An 18,816-nucleotide genomic window follows, 5' to 3' on the forward strand; every position below is an offset into this window, starting at 1 on the left:
GCAGGCGGCCTGACTTCCGAAGGGCGCTCTGCGCCATAATGCGTAGCGGGGATGGCTCCGACACCCCAGCCCTCGTCCAGCCCGAGAGCGACTCCTCGCGGCCGGCGGGAGAGTCCTTGTCTCGAACCCAGGGGTCTGTGGTCTGATTGCGCCATGACCCTTTTCCCCTCGCTAGTGGGAAAGGCGCTGCACCTCTGGTCTTTGCTCACGAAGGGAAAGAGGAAGGTATCGCTGCTTCTCAAGATTGAAGTGTGCTGCCAGGAGAGCACGGAATCAGTGTCTTCTCGCCTCTGCAGCCAACGCGCAAGGATAGACAGAGCTCACCTGCTTCCCACGGCCACAGGTCGAGGGCTTGGCCTTTTCCACGAACCCGGAGTGTTTGCGCCCAAGGCGGTTAGGATCCCTTGATGTAAAAGGAGAAGAAATATTCTATGACGTGTAATATGGCTACACATGAACTGGAAAAGTCAGCAGAAACAAGATCATGGAGTCGTTCAAGGGGTTGAAGCTAGGGATTGACACAGCCCAGTTTACCTTAGAAAGACCATTGGCTGCAGTATGGCGAAAAACCAGAGGTAAGAAGAGCTTCCACATAAATGGGAGATAGTGGCCTGAACCAAAATTAACTGCAGTGGGGTTATCTGACCTTTATAAGGATCTTCAGAACTGACATGATCAGAGCTTAGGAGAATGAGTGCATTGGGGAATGAAAGCAAAGAGTCAAGAAACCTGCCCAGGTTTAGGAGTGGAGTAACAAGTTTGAAAGTACAGGTTTGGACATAGTAAGTTTCAGATGATTATGGGACATCCAAGTAGAAATATCAAGATAATTAAATGGATGTAACTGAAATTTGAGAGGTCTGGGCTGATGCTGGCGATTTTGGAGTCCTCTGAGAATAAATGATAACTGAAGCCATGGAAATGGATGAGAGACAGGCCCAGGATAGGACCCTAAGGGCAGGGAGAGAAGCCACCACAGTGTAAGGAGGGCAGCTAAGAGAAGTCAATGGTGATGAATTACCACAGCAAAGACATGTAAAATAAAGATTAAGTGTCCCCAGAATTTAAGGAAAAAGTGGTTCTGGTGACCCAGGCAGGAGCAGTTTCCTGACTTCACTGTGAAGGAATAACTGATGCTTGAAGGGCACACAACATGTAGAGACTTCAGTTTTCAATCTATATGAGGAAACTATTTGAAGGTCGTTGATAGTAATGAGCCAGGAGGTTACCTCAGTTTCCTGAGATGGTGGGGTCTGAGGTAGGTTTGGTGGTAGAACTGGAAATTCTTCATACACACACACACACACACACACACACACACACGTTTTTTACTTGTTGATGGACCTTTATTTTATTCATTTATATGTGGTGCTGAGGACCAAATCCAGTGCTTCACACATGCTAAGCAAGTGCTCTACCACTGAGCCACAACCCCAACCCCTGGAAATTCTTTTATTAGATAAGGAACAGATAAGGAGGTGATAAAGGTGCAGAGAGGAACAGACTTAGAGGACTCTGGTAGAGCTGTCTGTTGAAACTTACCAGCAGTACTGTTGGTCTAGTTGAAGTTGTGAAAGAAAACTGGTGAAGGACTAATCACACAGAGACGCTCCAAGGAGAGAGGCATAAGCAGATTTATGGTCAGGCCAGATAGGCTGCTCTGTGCAGAGAGAGCAGCAGCAAGCAAGGGAGAGCAGCAGCAACTCCCAGTTGGAGTATTACCTTTTATAGGCCAGAATCATGACCGCCCTCCTGTTAGGGGCAGGTTTAGCCCTCGAGACTGGTGTAGCATCACCTGATTTTGCAGAAAGCAAGTGACTGTTTCTTGAGAACAGAGAAAAGTATCTTTTTATCTCTCAAGGAGAAAACAGAGACTGTCTCTTGAGAATAAGAACAGTATTCATAAAGTGGGGGTGGGGAAATGAAGGTGGCTGTACTTATGCCAACAAGTTGGAGGTCATGATATCATTGAGGTCCCTATCTATCCAATCACATCATTTTATTGTACTTTTTTAGGTGGGGGGATGGGTACTAGAGATTTATCCCAGGGGCACTTTACTGTGAGCTACATCCCCATCCCTTTTTATTTTTTGAGACAGGATCTTGAAAAGTTGCTTCGGGCCTCACTAAATTGCTGAGGGTGGTCTTAAACTTGTGATCCTCCTGCCTCAGACTCCCAAGTTGCTGGGATTACAGGTATGCACCACCAGGCCAGAGTTATTGTAGTTCTGATGCTGGAGATTGAACCCAGGGCCTCATGCATGCCATGCACCCACTCTACCGTTAAGCTATACCTCCAGCCACAGTTACATTATTTTAAATGCCTGAACACAGCAGGTTGTATACAAAAGTTGAGGGTTAATAAAGTGGTTTAAGTAATTAAGGAGGAAAAAGAACAAACGCAGGTCTAACTGGGTAGGGGAAAAAGTCAAGGTGCTGCATACTTAAGGCAGAAGTATGCCTTAATAACAGAACTGGAGAAAGTATCCAAAGTTGTGGTTGGTGGGACATCTGAATTTACAATTTCTGAGGTATAACATAACAAAGACATGGTGGGGTCATGAAAGGAATGGATGGAGATTGCTGTAAGGAAGGAAATGGAAAATTAGTCTTAGATGGGTTGTCCATTTGGACACTGAGGCCACTCCACCTGAAGGTTTGGACAAGGAAAGTGAAAGCAAGGTATAAAAACCATAACTCTTTCCTGTGAAATCCGTTGAGTTGAGGCACAAACAGAGCATGACAGCACACACCTGTAATCCCAGATACTCAGGATAAGGTAGGAGGATCACAAGTCTGAGGCCAGTCTGGACAATTGAGGAACACTTGTCTCAAATGGGTGGGGGGAGGCTGGGGATGTAGCTCAGTGGTAGGGTACTTGCATAGCATAGGTAAGAGTTCAACCCTCAGTACTAACGTGGGGAAAACTGAGGGGCACAGAGCAGAACCAGAATTACATGCAGTCATTTATAGAATTTGTTTTAGACAAAATCCTGACCTCCTCAATTAGAACTTTGAAGGTTGTAGTGGAAATAAAGGGGACACTTGTGATAGCAGATTTTATCAAAAGTATCTAGCAAGTGGCTAGGTGGGTGATGGGAAGAGTAAAGAGGTCCCTGCAGAGAGTGCCTTGAGTGAGGGTATGAGGACTATCACACCAGCCAGGGAAGGGAGGAAATATCAGCCCCATTTGCTACCAGTTGTTCCTGCCCAAGTCTCTGCATCTAGAGGGGACAGAGAGGGGCAGAATGGGAAGAAATATTGTTTAACAGGAAAAAATGGGGATTATGATCCCAATGGCAGAAAATCCATATGTATTTATGCTGTTTTCATTTTATCTTCATCAATTTTGAGTTCCATTTAAAAATTTTCATTTTGTCTTAGCTTTACCCATGGAGAAAAAGGGGATTTTTTGAAGGATGTAAACTAGCCAAGAGAATAAATGCTCCATGTATCTCTGGAGCTGGGATTGCTATGGTTCCCTCCTGTGAAGGATGCTTTTTGTTAAATTCAAGGACAATTCCCAGATTTGAATCTGTATAACTGGAAGACATAGAAAGCTGTTTGAAGACACTAGAAAGGGAAGTATAACAAATAAATATCAGACATTCTAGGGGCTGTGGCTGTAGCTCAGTGGTACAGCGCTTACCTAGCACATGCAAGGCCCTGGGTTCAATCCTTAGCACCACATAAAAATAAATAAATAAAATAAAGGGGGCTGGGGGTGTGGCTCAAGTTGTAGCGCGCTTGCCTAGCACACGTGAGGCACTGGGTTCGATCCTCAGCATCACATAAAAATAAAATAAAGGCAATATGTCCACCTAAAACTAAAATAAATAAAGGTACTGTGCACTACAACTAAAAAATAAAATATCATTCTATAATATTCCACACTTGAAAGTCTTACTTTAACATTCTAGAAGAATTGTCTATCTAGAAGATCTTGTTTTCCAACTCCTTTAAAACTACAGATACTACTTATGTGGACCAAAAACATTTTGATAATGCAAATAATTCACCTTAATTTGTTGGGTAGATACTAGAATATCAACACTTGCTTAACATTTATATTCTACCTTAACTCCAGATTGATCAGGAATTCTTTTTAGTCTCATCATAAAGTTTGAGAATGACTATTTTGGGATGCAACATTTTCCTGCCTCTGTAGCTTGGGGGATAGAAGTGGACTTAAATTCCATCTAGTACTACTTACTGACCTTTTCAAACATTCATTTTTTTCCTATGAAATGGGTATTGTAATCTTATTCTTACACTGATGCTGAGAAACAAGAATGTATTTTGTAAAGTAGCTGGCCCAGTGGTGCACACCTTTGATCTCAGCTATTTGGATGCTTCTCTGAGAAGGAAGGTCACAAGTTTGATGCCAGCCCAGGTAATTTAAGGGAGATCCCGTCTCAAAAATTTTAAAAAGGCTGGGGATATAGTTTGGTAGTAAAGCATGCCTGGTTTCAATGCCCAGTACTACAAAAAAAAAAAAAAAAAAACCTTCAACAGGCTAAGTAACAACTCATATCACTATAATTAAACAATTGTGGGGCTGGGGATGTAGCTCAAGAGGTAGCGCGCTCGCCTGGCATGGTGCGACCTGGGTTCGATCCTCAGAACCACATACAAAGATGTTGTGTCCGCCGAAAACTAAAAATAAATAAATATTAAAAAATTCTCTCTCTCAAATAAATAAACAATTGTGAGATGATTAGAATACTGTTAAGAAAAACATGATTCTTTCTTCACATTCTTTGTTCTTTACTTCCTATTTAAAAAGTAGGAGAGAAAACCTGAAACTACAAAAAAATGACCAGAAGAATGGGAAGTTATACTCCATATATGTATGTCAAAATATATTCTACTGTCATGTATAACTAAAAACAAAACAAAACAAAGTGACCAAGAAACACATGGCAGTAATTGTTATGTAGTAGTTTCTGTGACTTGCATTTAGGCAGCAGTAAAAGCAATCCTATTTTGTCTTTCGTTACTTCTGTAAATTAAAAGTTACAATTAATTAAAACTTCTGCTCCAAAATGGTGGCTAACATTCAAATTTTAAAAGACAAATGACAAATAATAATAGTAAAATGATAATAAACATTTTTATTTTTAAAAAATTCCAGGTGATGTCCCAATGTCAGTAAACTGTTCTATTTCTTGTATCAGCCCAGGCAGGCCTACATTCAGTTACAATAGTTCAGTACAACACATGAAGCATGTGAAATGCTTCAAACATCAAAAACACTACCTTGTCTCTGGCATATCATACTTTTTAAGGCAGAAGTACTTTTTATAATCACTACAGATTGTTTCCCAGTTCATCTTTTGTTACCCAGAACTACACATCCCATAGGTATTCCAGTTAAGTGAAGTTTACATCCATAAGAACACGGTATCAAAGATAGAAAAATTTCCCTTTTCTTCAGTAATTTCAAGAGGCCTCAAAAACCAACACACTTCACAACCTTCTTGAAAATAAAATATTACTTTTGATGAAAAATTTTATATCCTAATTATTTTTTAAAAAGAATTTTAAGTTGATACTTAAAAGAATTATAATTTTTAATCATCTTCCACAACTATCTGATATGCCTTAAGCTTAATGACACTTAAGTTTTTAGTAAGATAATCACATTTTTATTTTAAAATTCTGCTTTATATAAAAGTGTATAAATGTCATTCTGCCAAATATATTTCATATCCACTTCTAATATAGATGTTGCCAGTTAATGAAGTCACAAATATTAAACATATTTTACTTCTTGGAGAGAATTATGTATGTGACAGAAAGCAGTAATCCTGTTGGATAGTTCTATAATTCCAAAGTAGTTGTTAGAAATGTTCCTATTTTATTCCATTTTTTACTGTAATGTGATTATCACAATGTTGAACTGATGTCTGTTTAACTGATCATCATCACCATCATCATCTCAATCTTGGGAATTATCAGCGGCATCCCCCCCATACAAATAGACAGGTACAGTGGTACAGTTTAGTGATAAAGAATTCAGTCTTAAGAGTATTCCTTTAGATCCTTTGTTTATATCACATTATTGTGAATTTACACAAACTCCCATTTATTGTTGTAAAACTGTACTATGTAATGCATTACTATACTATTACAAAATATCCTTTTCTGTAAATACATTGAAAAATTTCCTGGGCATTTATTAGACCTTATTTTTAGCATTATTCCAAATGCTAACAACCAGATATTTCAAAACCCCAAATATAAAGTCAGTTTTCTTAATTTTCTGAAATTAGTTACTTGAATGAAATTAGTTACTTGAGTTAATAAGAATTCTGTAGGAATATTGACCCACCTCATCTCATTTAACCTTCAAAATAGTTAAAAACAGAAAAAAAAAACCAAACCTGTTATAAATAACAAGAATCTTTCAATTCAAAACTATTGAAAGACCGTAAGTTAGCTGATCTATGAAATTATACAAGATGAAGCTGAAATAGCTGAGCTTTTTTTTTTTTAAACACAATTAAACCCAGTTATCTTTTCCCCTAAGGTGATAAGAAAATTGAAAATCTGCCTTTAAATCATGCAGAGATTTAGATTAACATTTTTCTAATTTCTCTAAGAAACTAAACTGTTTCTTATTTTACAATTATAAATAATCATGACACTCAAACTAATTGTTTTGTGGTCAGGTGTTTCTACTTTGAGACTAGATTGCACAGTACTATTTAGCCAAGATGTATTATACTGCTAGATTATGTATAAAATATTATTTCTGGTATTTGTCCATCTTCTATTGAAGTGCCATTATTATTGCTGGGGGAACTGAAAAAGAAAAAAACAGTCTTGCTGGCAGCCGGTGTCTCATGGACTACTTTCTTCAATCCTTTTGTGCCATAGTGTGAATCTGGACCCTAAATGAGAACAAAAGACTTATTAGCAATTTTCACTGAATAAGCACTCAAGTTACTATGATGTTGCAATTAGATCAATGGTCTATAATATTCATTATAGCTCCTATATAAATTTTATGCTGAGGCATTTAATGAAAAATGAAGTTTTTCTAAAAAGCTAATCAATGAGCTCAGTCATTAGGGGAGTAGTGAAAAGGTTTAAGAAAACAATTACTGCATCTTCTGTCAAACATTCAGTTTTCTCAGACAAGGGGCTACTTATTAAAAAGAACTTTTCTTTCAGGATACAATGGGGTGCTGAAATGTACTTCTTAAAGGAGCTGGATATTTTAGCTCCCAGATACCTTCTTCTATGTTCCCTCTTTCTCCTTCCTTATTCCTTCTAGGGGACTGAATCCAGGAGTACTCTGCCACAGAGCTAAATCCCTAGCACTTTTATCTTGAGACAGGGTCTCACTAAGTTGCCCAGGCTTGCCTGGAACTTGAGATCTTTCTATCTTAGGTGTGTACCACCAGGCCCAGTTCCCCACCCCCACTTTTTAAAAATTATTTTATTTATTTTTATGTGATGCTGAGGATCGAACCCAGTGCCTCACACATGCTAGGCAAGTGCTCTGCCACTGAACTACAGCCCAGCCCTCTTACCCCTTTTCTTAACAGAGTCCACTGTCAGTGATTTTCAGCTTCTAAAACATTGTAATACACACTCAAGCGTGAAACCATGAGCTACACCAGTGCAGCCTCAAGAACATTCTGAATGACACTTACTTTGAGTGTTGCACATGCTGTGTAGCATATGTTGGGCAGGATCTCTATAGGTTCTTTGAACATGACCCTGAATGTGTTAGCAGTCCCATCACAACTAAATCCAGTATCATTTTGTCCGAGGGTTTGTTTTTTTTCATATTCAATGATCTGTAATTTTTAAAAGAGAAGTTATGTTTAAGTTAAAGTTATGTTCAAGCTTTGTAGAAAAGAACATGAAGCCTTTAGAATAGCAGAACAGACCATTAAACCTCTGTCCTAGTCTTTCTCTACTTAACCTCTAACCACCAATGATGGGTTTAAGCATGCTGTCAGAAAATGACTGTTTATTATTCATCACATTAAGGATGAGGAGAATGTTGATTAACTGGGGCCTGGTTATAGGAGAGGGGGTCTTTCATAAAAGATACACATCTTGGTATGCATATTTTTAGAATATGTTAATTTTAGATACCTGAGGGAAATGAGCCTTTACTTCTGGCTAACCTGTGTCCCTAGGAAAATTCCTTTAGCATTTTCTGTTTCAGAGTTATTTATTGAAATCAAAGTTTAAATGACCTTAAATAAAGTATCAAGTTTGTGAATGTTCAAAATGTAAAAATTCTGTCCCTTCAATTTCATTCTATCATCTGTGCCAAGCACTGTGCAAGGCATCAAGTATGCTTTCTGGGAGCTTCAGGGTACAGCCAATTCAGAAAGAGCCATGCAGAATACAAAGTGGCCAAACAGAGGAAAAACTGCTTCTGTTCAAGAGGGGAAACTCCATGGAGCAGAGTTCTAAAAACCCAAGTCAGAGCTTACCAGGTATGAGCAAGGGTTTCCACACATGGGAACAGCAAGTGCAAAACAGCCCTTGAAAATCTGCCTTTCTGCATATGGTAGATGAAACCAGTAATAATGAAATAGGCAAAATGCCATCTATGTGATGGGAAATCAGAGCAATAGGCACTCTGCAGGGAGCTGAACTGGGGGAGATCATGAGGAGGCCCCAGGTGCTGTAATGTTCTGTTCCTTGATCAGATACTGGTCACACAGGTATGTACAGTTTGTAAAAACTGTGCCATTTATGCCCCTTATAAACATGAACACTTTTCTGTGTGTTTATCACAGTTCAATAAAAAACTGAAATTAAAAAACAAAAACAAAGACATAATATGATAGTGCCTAGGAAAAAAGCAGTAAGACACAAGACCTGGCTTTTTCAGTGCAGTCTAGAACAAACCAGTTTACTTCTCTGAGCTTTGGTTTTATCCATTCATTTGGGAAAACCTTGCTTTACCTAATTACAAAACAACAGCAACAATATGTTATTGCAGTGGCCATATCACTTTACAGGTATCATCTCAAAGAGTCCTCCCCAAACTGTAAAGTGTTTATCATAACTTTACTGTCGGGCTGGGGGTTGTAGCTCAGTGGTAGAGTGCTCGCCTAGCATGCACAAGGCATGAGTTTGATCCTCAGCACCACATAAAAATGGAGATATTGTGTCCACCTAAAACTTAAGAATAAATATTAAATATTAAAAAAATAATAACTTTATTGACAAATCTGATGAGCAAATGGAAAGATCTGTCCATATCACACCTTGTAGGCGAGAGAGGTAAGAGTCAAACCTAGGCAGTTCTAACTGACTTCAAAGCTATTTTTAAAACCACCCAAAATAGGACAAGAAATTCATGTAACCTTTTTATCTCCTATAAAATGAAGACAAAGATCTCTTGAAAATGTCAATTCATTAAGCAATAATAATAAAGTGTCATTTATTAGTAGTACATGGATATGTTTTCAACACATGCTTGCAACTATTTCCATGAACCTACTTACAGACTTGCTGTTCCAAAAGCTGTCTTTTGGACTATTGGAAGTTGAGATGCAGTGAGAGAGACTTTAAATGACATAACTTTAACAGTCCCAGAAACTTAGTATCTTTCCTTAATGGTCCACAGAGTCAATATATTGTATAAGCCAATAATATAGTGTATGTGGGTCAATGGGTTTTAAAATCTTCCAAACCAACATGTCCTCACTGCTATGTTTAACACAAAGTTAACACAAGACTTTGGTACTTTTATCTAGTATTCTGAACTAATCCAAAGCTGTGCTTTAGGGTTGGAGTATACTCAATGTTAGAGCACTTTAGAATGAACAAAGCCCTGGGTTTGATCTTCATCACTGTAAAAGAATACTGCCAAAGGTGTGTTTTAAGAAGTACATGGCTCTCCTTTTGAAGTGTAAGGTAAAGTGCCTCTCCACAAAACAAACAGGTGAAGACAACTAACTTCTACAACAAAATGTCATCTGTTATGTCCATACCTTCTACTTAACAGTTCATACTATTCTTTCAATACCTCATCTCTGGGAATAAGGACCCAGGATAGGTATTATGAAAATGCCCCTAGGTGTTTCTATTACATACTCCTGTTCAAACTTACTAATATAGAAGAAACATACTGATTTAGAGGAATGGGCCTTGCCTACAAAGTTAAGGCAAAGACTGTAAATTGGTTAAGAACCAGAATTTAGTTTCAGACTAGCTTTGTTTGGCCTTCATGGTGTGTTTGTAAAGATTTTAAATTATTGATTAACACTAAAAATGGAAGATGGAGATTTCATATAAAAATCCACACTTCTGGCTTCTTGGCATCCTTGGGCTTTTATTATCACATTGCAACTACTAATAGGAACTAAGTATTGTTTTAAACAATTCATTTCCCTGCTTATCCCTGTTAGCTCTTGTACCAGGCCAGCTGTCTCCACTAAAATTATCTGCCCAAACCCTGGAGGCATTTATGTTTGCCACTTCTGTCACAAAGCAATAGGGAGTTAGAAGTAGTGTTTCTAGTACAGAAGACTAGCTACAGGGTTAAGAAAATAAAGAAAACTTCCATTTCTAGTAATTTTATTCATAGTATTTAGACTTCATCATTTTAATATACCTATAACCCAAACACCCTCCCACAGTTTGTATGTGAGGTGTCTGGTATCTTAGGTAATACATGAAGTATGCTAAAGGGAGGATGGGGTTTTAGAATCAAAGAGCCTCACAGTGGAGCCCTGGCTCCCCCTGCTCCTGCCCACCCTACCACCCCAGGCCTGCAGATTATCCAATCTCCTAAACTGGGCTTAGGGATTCTACTAGACAGGCTCTTAAGACTTCATAATGTATATAATGTGCAATGGGGAATAACTGCCAAAATCTTTTTTTTTTTTTAATACTCTTCAAAGATTTGCTGAGGCTTTTCTGTACTTAAACATCATGGAATTAAGCTGGATGTGGTGACACACACCTGGAATCCCATTTACTTGGGAGGCTGAAATGGGAGAATCACAAATTCTCAGTAGCCTCAGCAACTTAGCAAGATTCTATTTCAAAATAAAAAAGGGCCAAGATGCAGCTTAGTGGTAGAGTTCCACTAGATTTGATACTTGTACTGCAAAACAAAAACAAAAAAACACCATGGAAATTACTTTTCTAACCTGTTGAAAAAGCTTACAAATAAATAATTCAGTGAGTCTAAAACCTGTTTATTAAAAAATATAACTTTCTAACTGGTATGTGACAACAACAAATTCACATGAATGATATAAATTTATCAAGTGAAGTTCACTAGAAACTTTAGTGGATAGGATTAGAAAATGAGTATAATGATTTGGTTAGTACAGTCACTAATGCAATCTTCCATTTGAAGCAAGGTCTGTCTCTTTTGAGGATGTGAGGTATCATTTTTAGCTGTCACTGAACCAGATCTTTGAACTGTAATAGTCACAAAGTATAAAGCTAGTATTTTAAAAGCCAATAATGCATTCTGATCACAAAGTTTACCAAAGTTTTTACTATGAAAAATGACGCTAGTAACATTTCAGAGAGGGCAGAAATTTTCTATTGATAAACAAGAGTTTGAAACATTTTTTACTTCCTTTTCTTATATTCTGTTTTTATTTATGTATACAAAATTCAGTACTGCCTATTAGTTTGCAAATATGTAAAAATACCATATTGATGTTTTCAAAAATAATCTTGCTAAAAGGGGTATGGAATCAAAAGAACACTGGTTTTTTAATAAGATAGGGGAAAAAAGAGGTATTTAGGGGAAGAAAGAGGTATTTTCCAGATTAGGTAATAGTGCCCTGTCTGAAAGAATCTAGTATAGTAGACCTAAAGAATGAGGGAGGGTCTGATAAGTGAAGAGGTGTTCATAGTAGTTGGAAGTAATGAGATAGTTTCAAGGCCCTAAAGTTCAAAATACCATGAAAAAGGCAGAAAGACATTTTAAGACAGTTAACGCATAGCAGGAAGTACTAATGGGTTTCCTGGACAAAGGAGAGCTCCTGTTAACATTAAATGCTTCAATGAAGGACCTCTATTTTTTGAAACCAGATTTTTTAGAACAACTGTAAAATAAATCTCTAGGCTAAAAATGCTAATAATGGGCTTTCTAATTCCTTTGATAATTGTACTAAAATCTGGACTCCTGCCAAGAGAATATTTTACTGTAAGATTACATGTTTGTTACATTTCAAGATGATAAATTATGGAGGAAAATAGTACCTGTATATTCACTTGATAATCCGTGGGACCATGAATAGATCCATATAAGCCAAATCCAACTATAGAGATTCTTCTATTAACTGTGAACCTACGAGGGAGAAACCAAATATAAAATAACAATTCTATAGTGTTCTTATTCTGTGGCCTAATAAGCAATCATTATAAATTGTGGTTAAGAGTTATGAAGGAAGCAGGCTGCTGTAACAAATAATTCTGATAGTAGAGGACCAGAGACAGGACCTAATTCAAACAGGTGGATTTGAATAAGGATTCCATACCTATAATAATTAGCAATTATTAGCAGTTTGATCCTAAGTGTCAGTTTTTATACATTCATAAAATGAAGTAATTAATATTTCTTATTAATATTTCTTAACTAAGTACATATGGAACTGAGATAATCTGTGATGCAAAACAAGTAATTCTCAACATTTTCAGCCACAATTTCCATTATCATTACTACCAGCATACCACCACCACTTAATGACTACTTCCTAATATACCAGGCCCGAGTTTCAGCTCTTACAATACTTACTTCCTATAATCATCCTAACAGCCCTATACAACACTAGCTTCCTGTACTATTTTTATTATCCTAAATTCCTGAGGCTAAAGAAACAGATTTTAGCCATGTTAGGTGACACACACTTGTAGTCCCACTCACATGGAAGGCTGAGGTAAAAGGATTGTTTGGTCCTACAAGTTTGAGACCATCCTAGACAAAATAGTAAAACCCCTTAAAAAAACAAAAAAAGGAAAGAAAGAATGAAAGAAAGAAACTGAGGTTTAGAGAGATTAACTTGCCCAAATCAAAAAGTGTGGCAGAACTGAGTGGGACACATCTCCACATCTGCTTGGATCAAATTCAGTTCTCTTTAATTATGCTCTACAGTGTAAAATACCACCTTAAAAAACTGCAAATAGCTCAGTGTTAGAGAGTTCAATCCCCAGCACTTCGCCCCGCCTTCCCAAAATTATTTGTAATAGTTTTTGTTTATGGTATCAAGGATTGAACCCAGGGGCGCTTAACCACTGAGCCACATCCCCAGTCCTTTTCTTTATTTAGAAACAGGGTCTTTCTGAGTTGCTTAGGGCCTCACTAAGTTGTTGAGGCTGGCTCTGAACTTGCAATCCTCCTGCCTCAGCCTCCTGAATCATTGGGACTACAGGCATGTGCCACTGCACACATCTGTAATATTTTTTTTAAGAGTATACAAATCAATAAATTCTATTTTCAAAAATCCAGAAAAAAAGGCTGGGGTTGTGGCTCAGCAGTAGAGTGCTCACCTAGCACGTGCGAGGCCCTACGTTCAATCCTCAGCATCACATAAAAATAAATAAATAAAGGTATTGTGTCCAACTATAACTAAAATATATATATATATATATAAATAAATAAAATCCAGGGGCTGGGGTTGTGGCTCAGAGGTAGATTGCTCACCTAGCACGTGCAAGGCCCTGGGTTTGATCCCCAGCACCACATAAAAATAAATAAAATAAAGGTATTGTGTTCAACTACAACTAAAAAATACTAAAAAAAAAAAAAAAAAAAAAATCCAGAAAATAGACCAGAGGTGTAGCTCAGTGATGTAGCTCTTGTTTTGAAGCCCCAGGTTCAATCTCTAGCACAAACAAACAAAAAACCTTGAAAATGCAGCTAAACAAATAAGGAAAATTTTAGAGCATCTGTATATCCAGAAATAACCCTTGTTAACTCTTTACATTTCTTTTTCAGACTTATTCCTATGAACATATATATTAAAAATCATCTTAGGAGACACATAATATATACACACACAGAGATTTTGTACATATACCTTTTTCATGTAAAACAGTAAAAAATGACTACTGATTTACTATATCTAATCAATCTCTTATTGAATAAAGTTATTTGCAGTTATTATAATTACTACATGATATTGCCATGGTTTACAGCTAGGTCATTTTATAAAGCCATCATTATTTTCTTAGAATAAATGCTTAGAATTGTTGGTAAAAATAAAAGGCATTAAGGCTTTAGATAAATATTGTCAGATTGCTTCCTAGTAAGATTAACACTTTATGCCCCAGAGTACAGATCATTTCTATCTCACTTGTATCATTACCATTAATTTCCTCTTGCCTTTGAGAAAATGATAATTGACAAATTCCATTTCCATTTGATTAATAATTAGGTAAAACTTTTGCTTATATGCTCTCTGCCCCTTATATTTTTTCATTAATGAAACATATATATCATTACCATTAATTTCCTCTTGCCTTTGAGAAAATGATAATTGACAAATTCCATTTCCATTTGATTAATAATTAGGTAAAACTTTTGCTTATATGCTCTCTGCCCCTTATATTTTTTCATTAATGAAACATCCACTCACGTGCTTTTCTCTATTTTCTATACTGGTGAGTTTATCTTTGTAATGCACGTTATATACAGTTACTTATGCTTTGTTGGTAATATCCCTTACAAAAAGTTTCACGTTTGTCATTTATGTTCTAACTGTATGGTATTTTTTCTTTTAAAGATAGAGAGAAGAGAAGAGAGAGAATTTTTTAATATTTATTTTTCAGTTTTCGGTGGACACAGCATCTTTATTTTATTTTTATGTGATGCTGAGGATCGAACCCAGCGCCCCGGGCGCGCATGCCAGATGAGCACGTTACCGCTTGAGCCACATCCCCAGCCCTGTATGGTAATTTTTAACAAAAATTTTTTCAATTATTTGTAGCCAAATTATGATTTATGCCAAATATAAAGTCACCTACCTCATCCTTATAGTAAAGACACATCTGTTCCAGTATTTTCATGGTTTCATTTATGAAGTTTTAATTAACATGAATTTGGTACATGGGATCAGTTTCTAGTAGTTAATTTTTCCTTAGCTGTATGATATTAAGCTCATTAATATTAGGTTGGTTTTTGAACTTTAGTCTGTTCCATTCAACACTAACTTCTTCTAGATCTATAATACTTCTTTATGTGTGGTCTGTATCACTGTTTTTTTAAAGAAAATTTACTCTTCCAGATTTGTATTTTGCCAAGCTATTTCCACCTATCAAAAACATGTGACCTCTAAAAGGAATTGGCTAACATACACAAGATAATGTGGAAGACGCTGTCCTTATCAAAGTCTGATTCAAGCTGAAGTTCTCTAGTCCTTCATAGAGAGACTCTATATTATTTGTTACTATTGTGAATGGGGTTATTCACAATATTATAGTAATATTCAATATAATAAATAATATACTAATATAAGAGATTATAATAAAATATTCATTCAACACTATAGCTGTGGTAAAATATACACAAATGTACCACTTTAACCTGTTTTTTTTTTTTTTTTCTTTTTTGGTGGCACAGGGGATTGAACCCATGCTAGTAAGTGTTCTACTACTGAGCTACATCCCCAACCCTATTTGTTTTATTTTGAGTTGCCCAGGCTGCCCTTGAACTTGGGATCCTCCTGCCTTAGCCTCCCAAGTAACTGGAATTACAGGTATCTGCCACCACAGCTCTATTAAACCATTTTTAAGTGTACAGTTCAGTGGTACTAAGTACATTCACATCATTGTACAATTACCACCATTATTTGTATCTCTGTGACTAAATTTTGATAACATACAAGAACAACAGTTTTCAAACATACATTTTATAAGTTGGCCACTGTTCTCTTTTATTGATTCTAATTGTTTTTTTAGCTGATCCTGAGGTTAAGTGGACCAACTAATCTCTTTAAAAAGAGTTCTACCTCCAAGGAGGCACACTCCTTACACAAATTTAGGGGCACTACCAGCCAAGCAGCCAATTTTCTATAATAATCAGAACAGTCCCCTATAACAAAGAATCCCAATCAACTTTCAAAAAAGTGTTATACCAAGGCTGAGGCAGGGATATCACAAGTTCAAGGGCAGCCTGGGCAACTTGGAGAATCTCAGCAACTCGGTGAGATAGTATTTCAAAAACAAAAAAGGATGTGCTTAGTAATACAGCACTCCTGGACTCAACACCCACTATTAGGCGAGAGTCATGCCAGAATTCATGTAGGTGAGAAACTATAAACCTTGAACCTAATTCCATTTTATTTAAAAATCAAAGATTTTTAGTGTAATTTTAATGTTCATGGATTTTTACAAGAGGCAACTACCACAAAAATAGAGGAAATCTTATGTCTGTTCTCATTATTTGTGGTAGTTATGTTCTACAAAGCTACTGTACATACAGAATTACCAAATACTAAACCATTGCTACCAGGGAAATTATAAGCACATGTATATGTATGTGTATACATATGTATATATGCACACAAACTACCCATATGTGTATTCACACACACATACCCCTCACATACGTTATAAACTTGAATCCTAAAAACAATGCATCCTAGTAGATTGTACGTTCTTCATTCAAAAGACAAAATGAAGTTCAGCAGTGTTAGGTAACTTGCTTGAGGCTACCCTACTAGCAGGTGCCATAGCTGGGATTCAAACCCCATCTAATTGGCCCAAGACCTAGTTTATTGCATTAAGTGCACTGCCCCACCTTCTTCATCCTGTAGGGAAGTTTGTAAAGTCTCATCTCTCCTGAGAACATGCTGGACTGACAACTCAAATCTTTGGCTGAAAATATCTAAGAAATCACTCTGAGTATTGATAACAAATTTTAGCCAGCAGGTGAGTTCACAAATACAGAAATGAGAATCTACAGGACTAACTCAACTGTTTTTATCTAGAACCTTGGTATGTGAGACAATTAATATATTACACCTATACCCTGCAGCTGAAGCCATCTCATCATGATGATACATATGTACTGTATCAGGTTACTTTAGTCTATACAATCAAATCATGTTTACATATTTAATTTTACTACCAGTTACATTTACTTCTTCTTCATATTATAAGTTGGCCATTTATCAAATTAAAAAAAATATTCGAAGCATTCTATGAATTTCATTTCAGGTTAATAAAAGAGAAATTACAAAAATATTTATTATAATAATCAGATTTGATGGAGTTGTGAGAAAGGCCTCTTCCTTTCCAATATTCAAGGCTCTAAATTCTTTATCTTTTATGACTGCAACAATTCAGAATTACAGTAAAACTAATGAGAAATAGCAGATACAGTAGGTATCCCTATCTTTAGGCTTCAATAGCCTATTGTAGTAAAGAAACATTCTTTTAGACTTCATCTATTATAGTTATATCTGTTAAAAAAAAAGGGGGGATTTTTATCAAAAACCTTTTTGACATCTATTGAAATCAAATTATTTATCTTTTGGTATGCTACTTGGATGAGTTATATTAATACATTTCCTAACATTGAGCCATTTTTCCAATTTTCAAATAAATTATTTAATATGCTTATATAATATTGCTTTTCTAAGGAACTGTCAGATTAAATAGCTAATATTTTATACAGAATTTGTTCTACATAGTAAGTGAAGTGAACCTAGAATTTTTTTGTCTTATCAGATTCCTATAGAAAGGTTATGCTTCCTTTAAATAATTAACCAAGAAGTATTTTCTTCTTTTAATGCTCAAGGAAATTATCTGATCCTTGAATGTTTGGTAAAAACTCACCTGTAAAAACCTTGTGAAGGGACAGTTCTTTGATAACTTTTAATTCCTTCCATGGTAATTGGTCTATTCAGGCTTTCCTCTTCAGTCAATTTTGATAATTTATATTTGCCTATAAAATGATCCATTCCATCAAGATGTTCAATTTATTAGCACAGAGTAAACCCAGAATTAAAGTAAAAATCTCAGCAACTGACTATATTCCCATTTTGATTTCTAATTATGAATTTTTTAATTACCTCTGCCAGAGGTTTATTTATTTTTATTCATCTTTTTAAGGATCAGCTTATGGACTTATCAATCAATCCTATTTTTAATCCACTAATTTCTTTCTTTTTTTTTTTTTTTAAAGAGAGAGTGAGAGAGGAGAGAGGGGAGAGAGAGAGAATTTTTAATATTTATTTCTTAGTTCTCGGCGGACACAACATCTTTGTTGGTATGTGGTGCTGAGGATCGAACCCGGGCCGCACGCATGCGAAGCGAGCGCGCTACCGCTTGAGCCACATCCCCAGCCCCACTAATTTCTTTATATTTACCTATTTCTCTTTTCTAGGGTTCTTTTGATATTCCTTTTCTAACTACTGGGATTGAATGCTAGGTCATTTATTTCTTCTCTAATTTATTTGCTAAAAGTAGTTAATCATTACTTTTTGTGTGCAGCTTTGTCCTTACTCCCTAAGGTTTTATATATAGTATATATTCTTCTTATAAATGAGTAATAAATGGCTACAAATGCATTTTGAATTTGTCTTAACCCAAAAGTTATAACAGTCCCCCCTCAACTAGAGGTTTACTTTACAAAGTTATTAATTTCTAGTTGTATAACAAAGTGCTATTAAATAGCTGAAAATTCAAAAGGCATGTTTTATCAAAATTGGTAATGATTCTATTTTGACATTTAACCTAAATACAGAAGAGTAAAGATAAATTCTTCAACAGGATTTTATGTATGTGTTTTCATGATTCTTTATTTCCCCCCATTTAAAGAGAGATGGTCCATGTAACATCTATTCAAAGAAAAACCTTATACTA

General features: G+C 36.2%; 1 protein-coding gene across 1 annotated transcript in view; it reads right to left on the reverse strand.

Moving 5' to 3' along the window:
• Positions 1-6,520: 6,520 nt before the first annotated feature.
• Positions 6,521-18,816, reverse strand: part of BTBD1 (BTB domain containing 1) — a 35,877-nt gene continuing 23,581 nt past the window's right edge. The window contains exons 6-8 of the mRNA XM_081293015.1: positions 12,211-12,298; positions 7,665-7,811; positions 6,521-6,896 (exon numbers count right to left, since the gene is read on the reverse strand). Coding sequence (XP_081149141.1) covers positions 6,738-6,896; positions 7,665-7,811; positions 12,211-12,298 — 394 coding nt within the window. The 3' untranslated portion in view covers positions 6,521-6,737. The remainder of the gene's footprint in view (positions 6,897-7,664; positions 7,812-12,210; positions 12,299-18,816) is intronic.

This window comes from Spermophilus citellus (genome assembly GCF_964194105.1).
Source record: "Spermophilus citellus genome assembly, chromosome: 4".
Taxonomy (NCBI): Eukaryota; Metazoa; Chordata; class Mammalia; order Rodentia; family Sciuridae; genus Spermophilus; species Spermophilus citellus.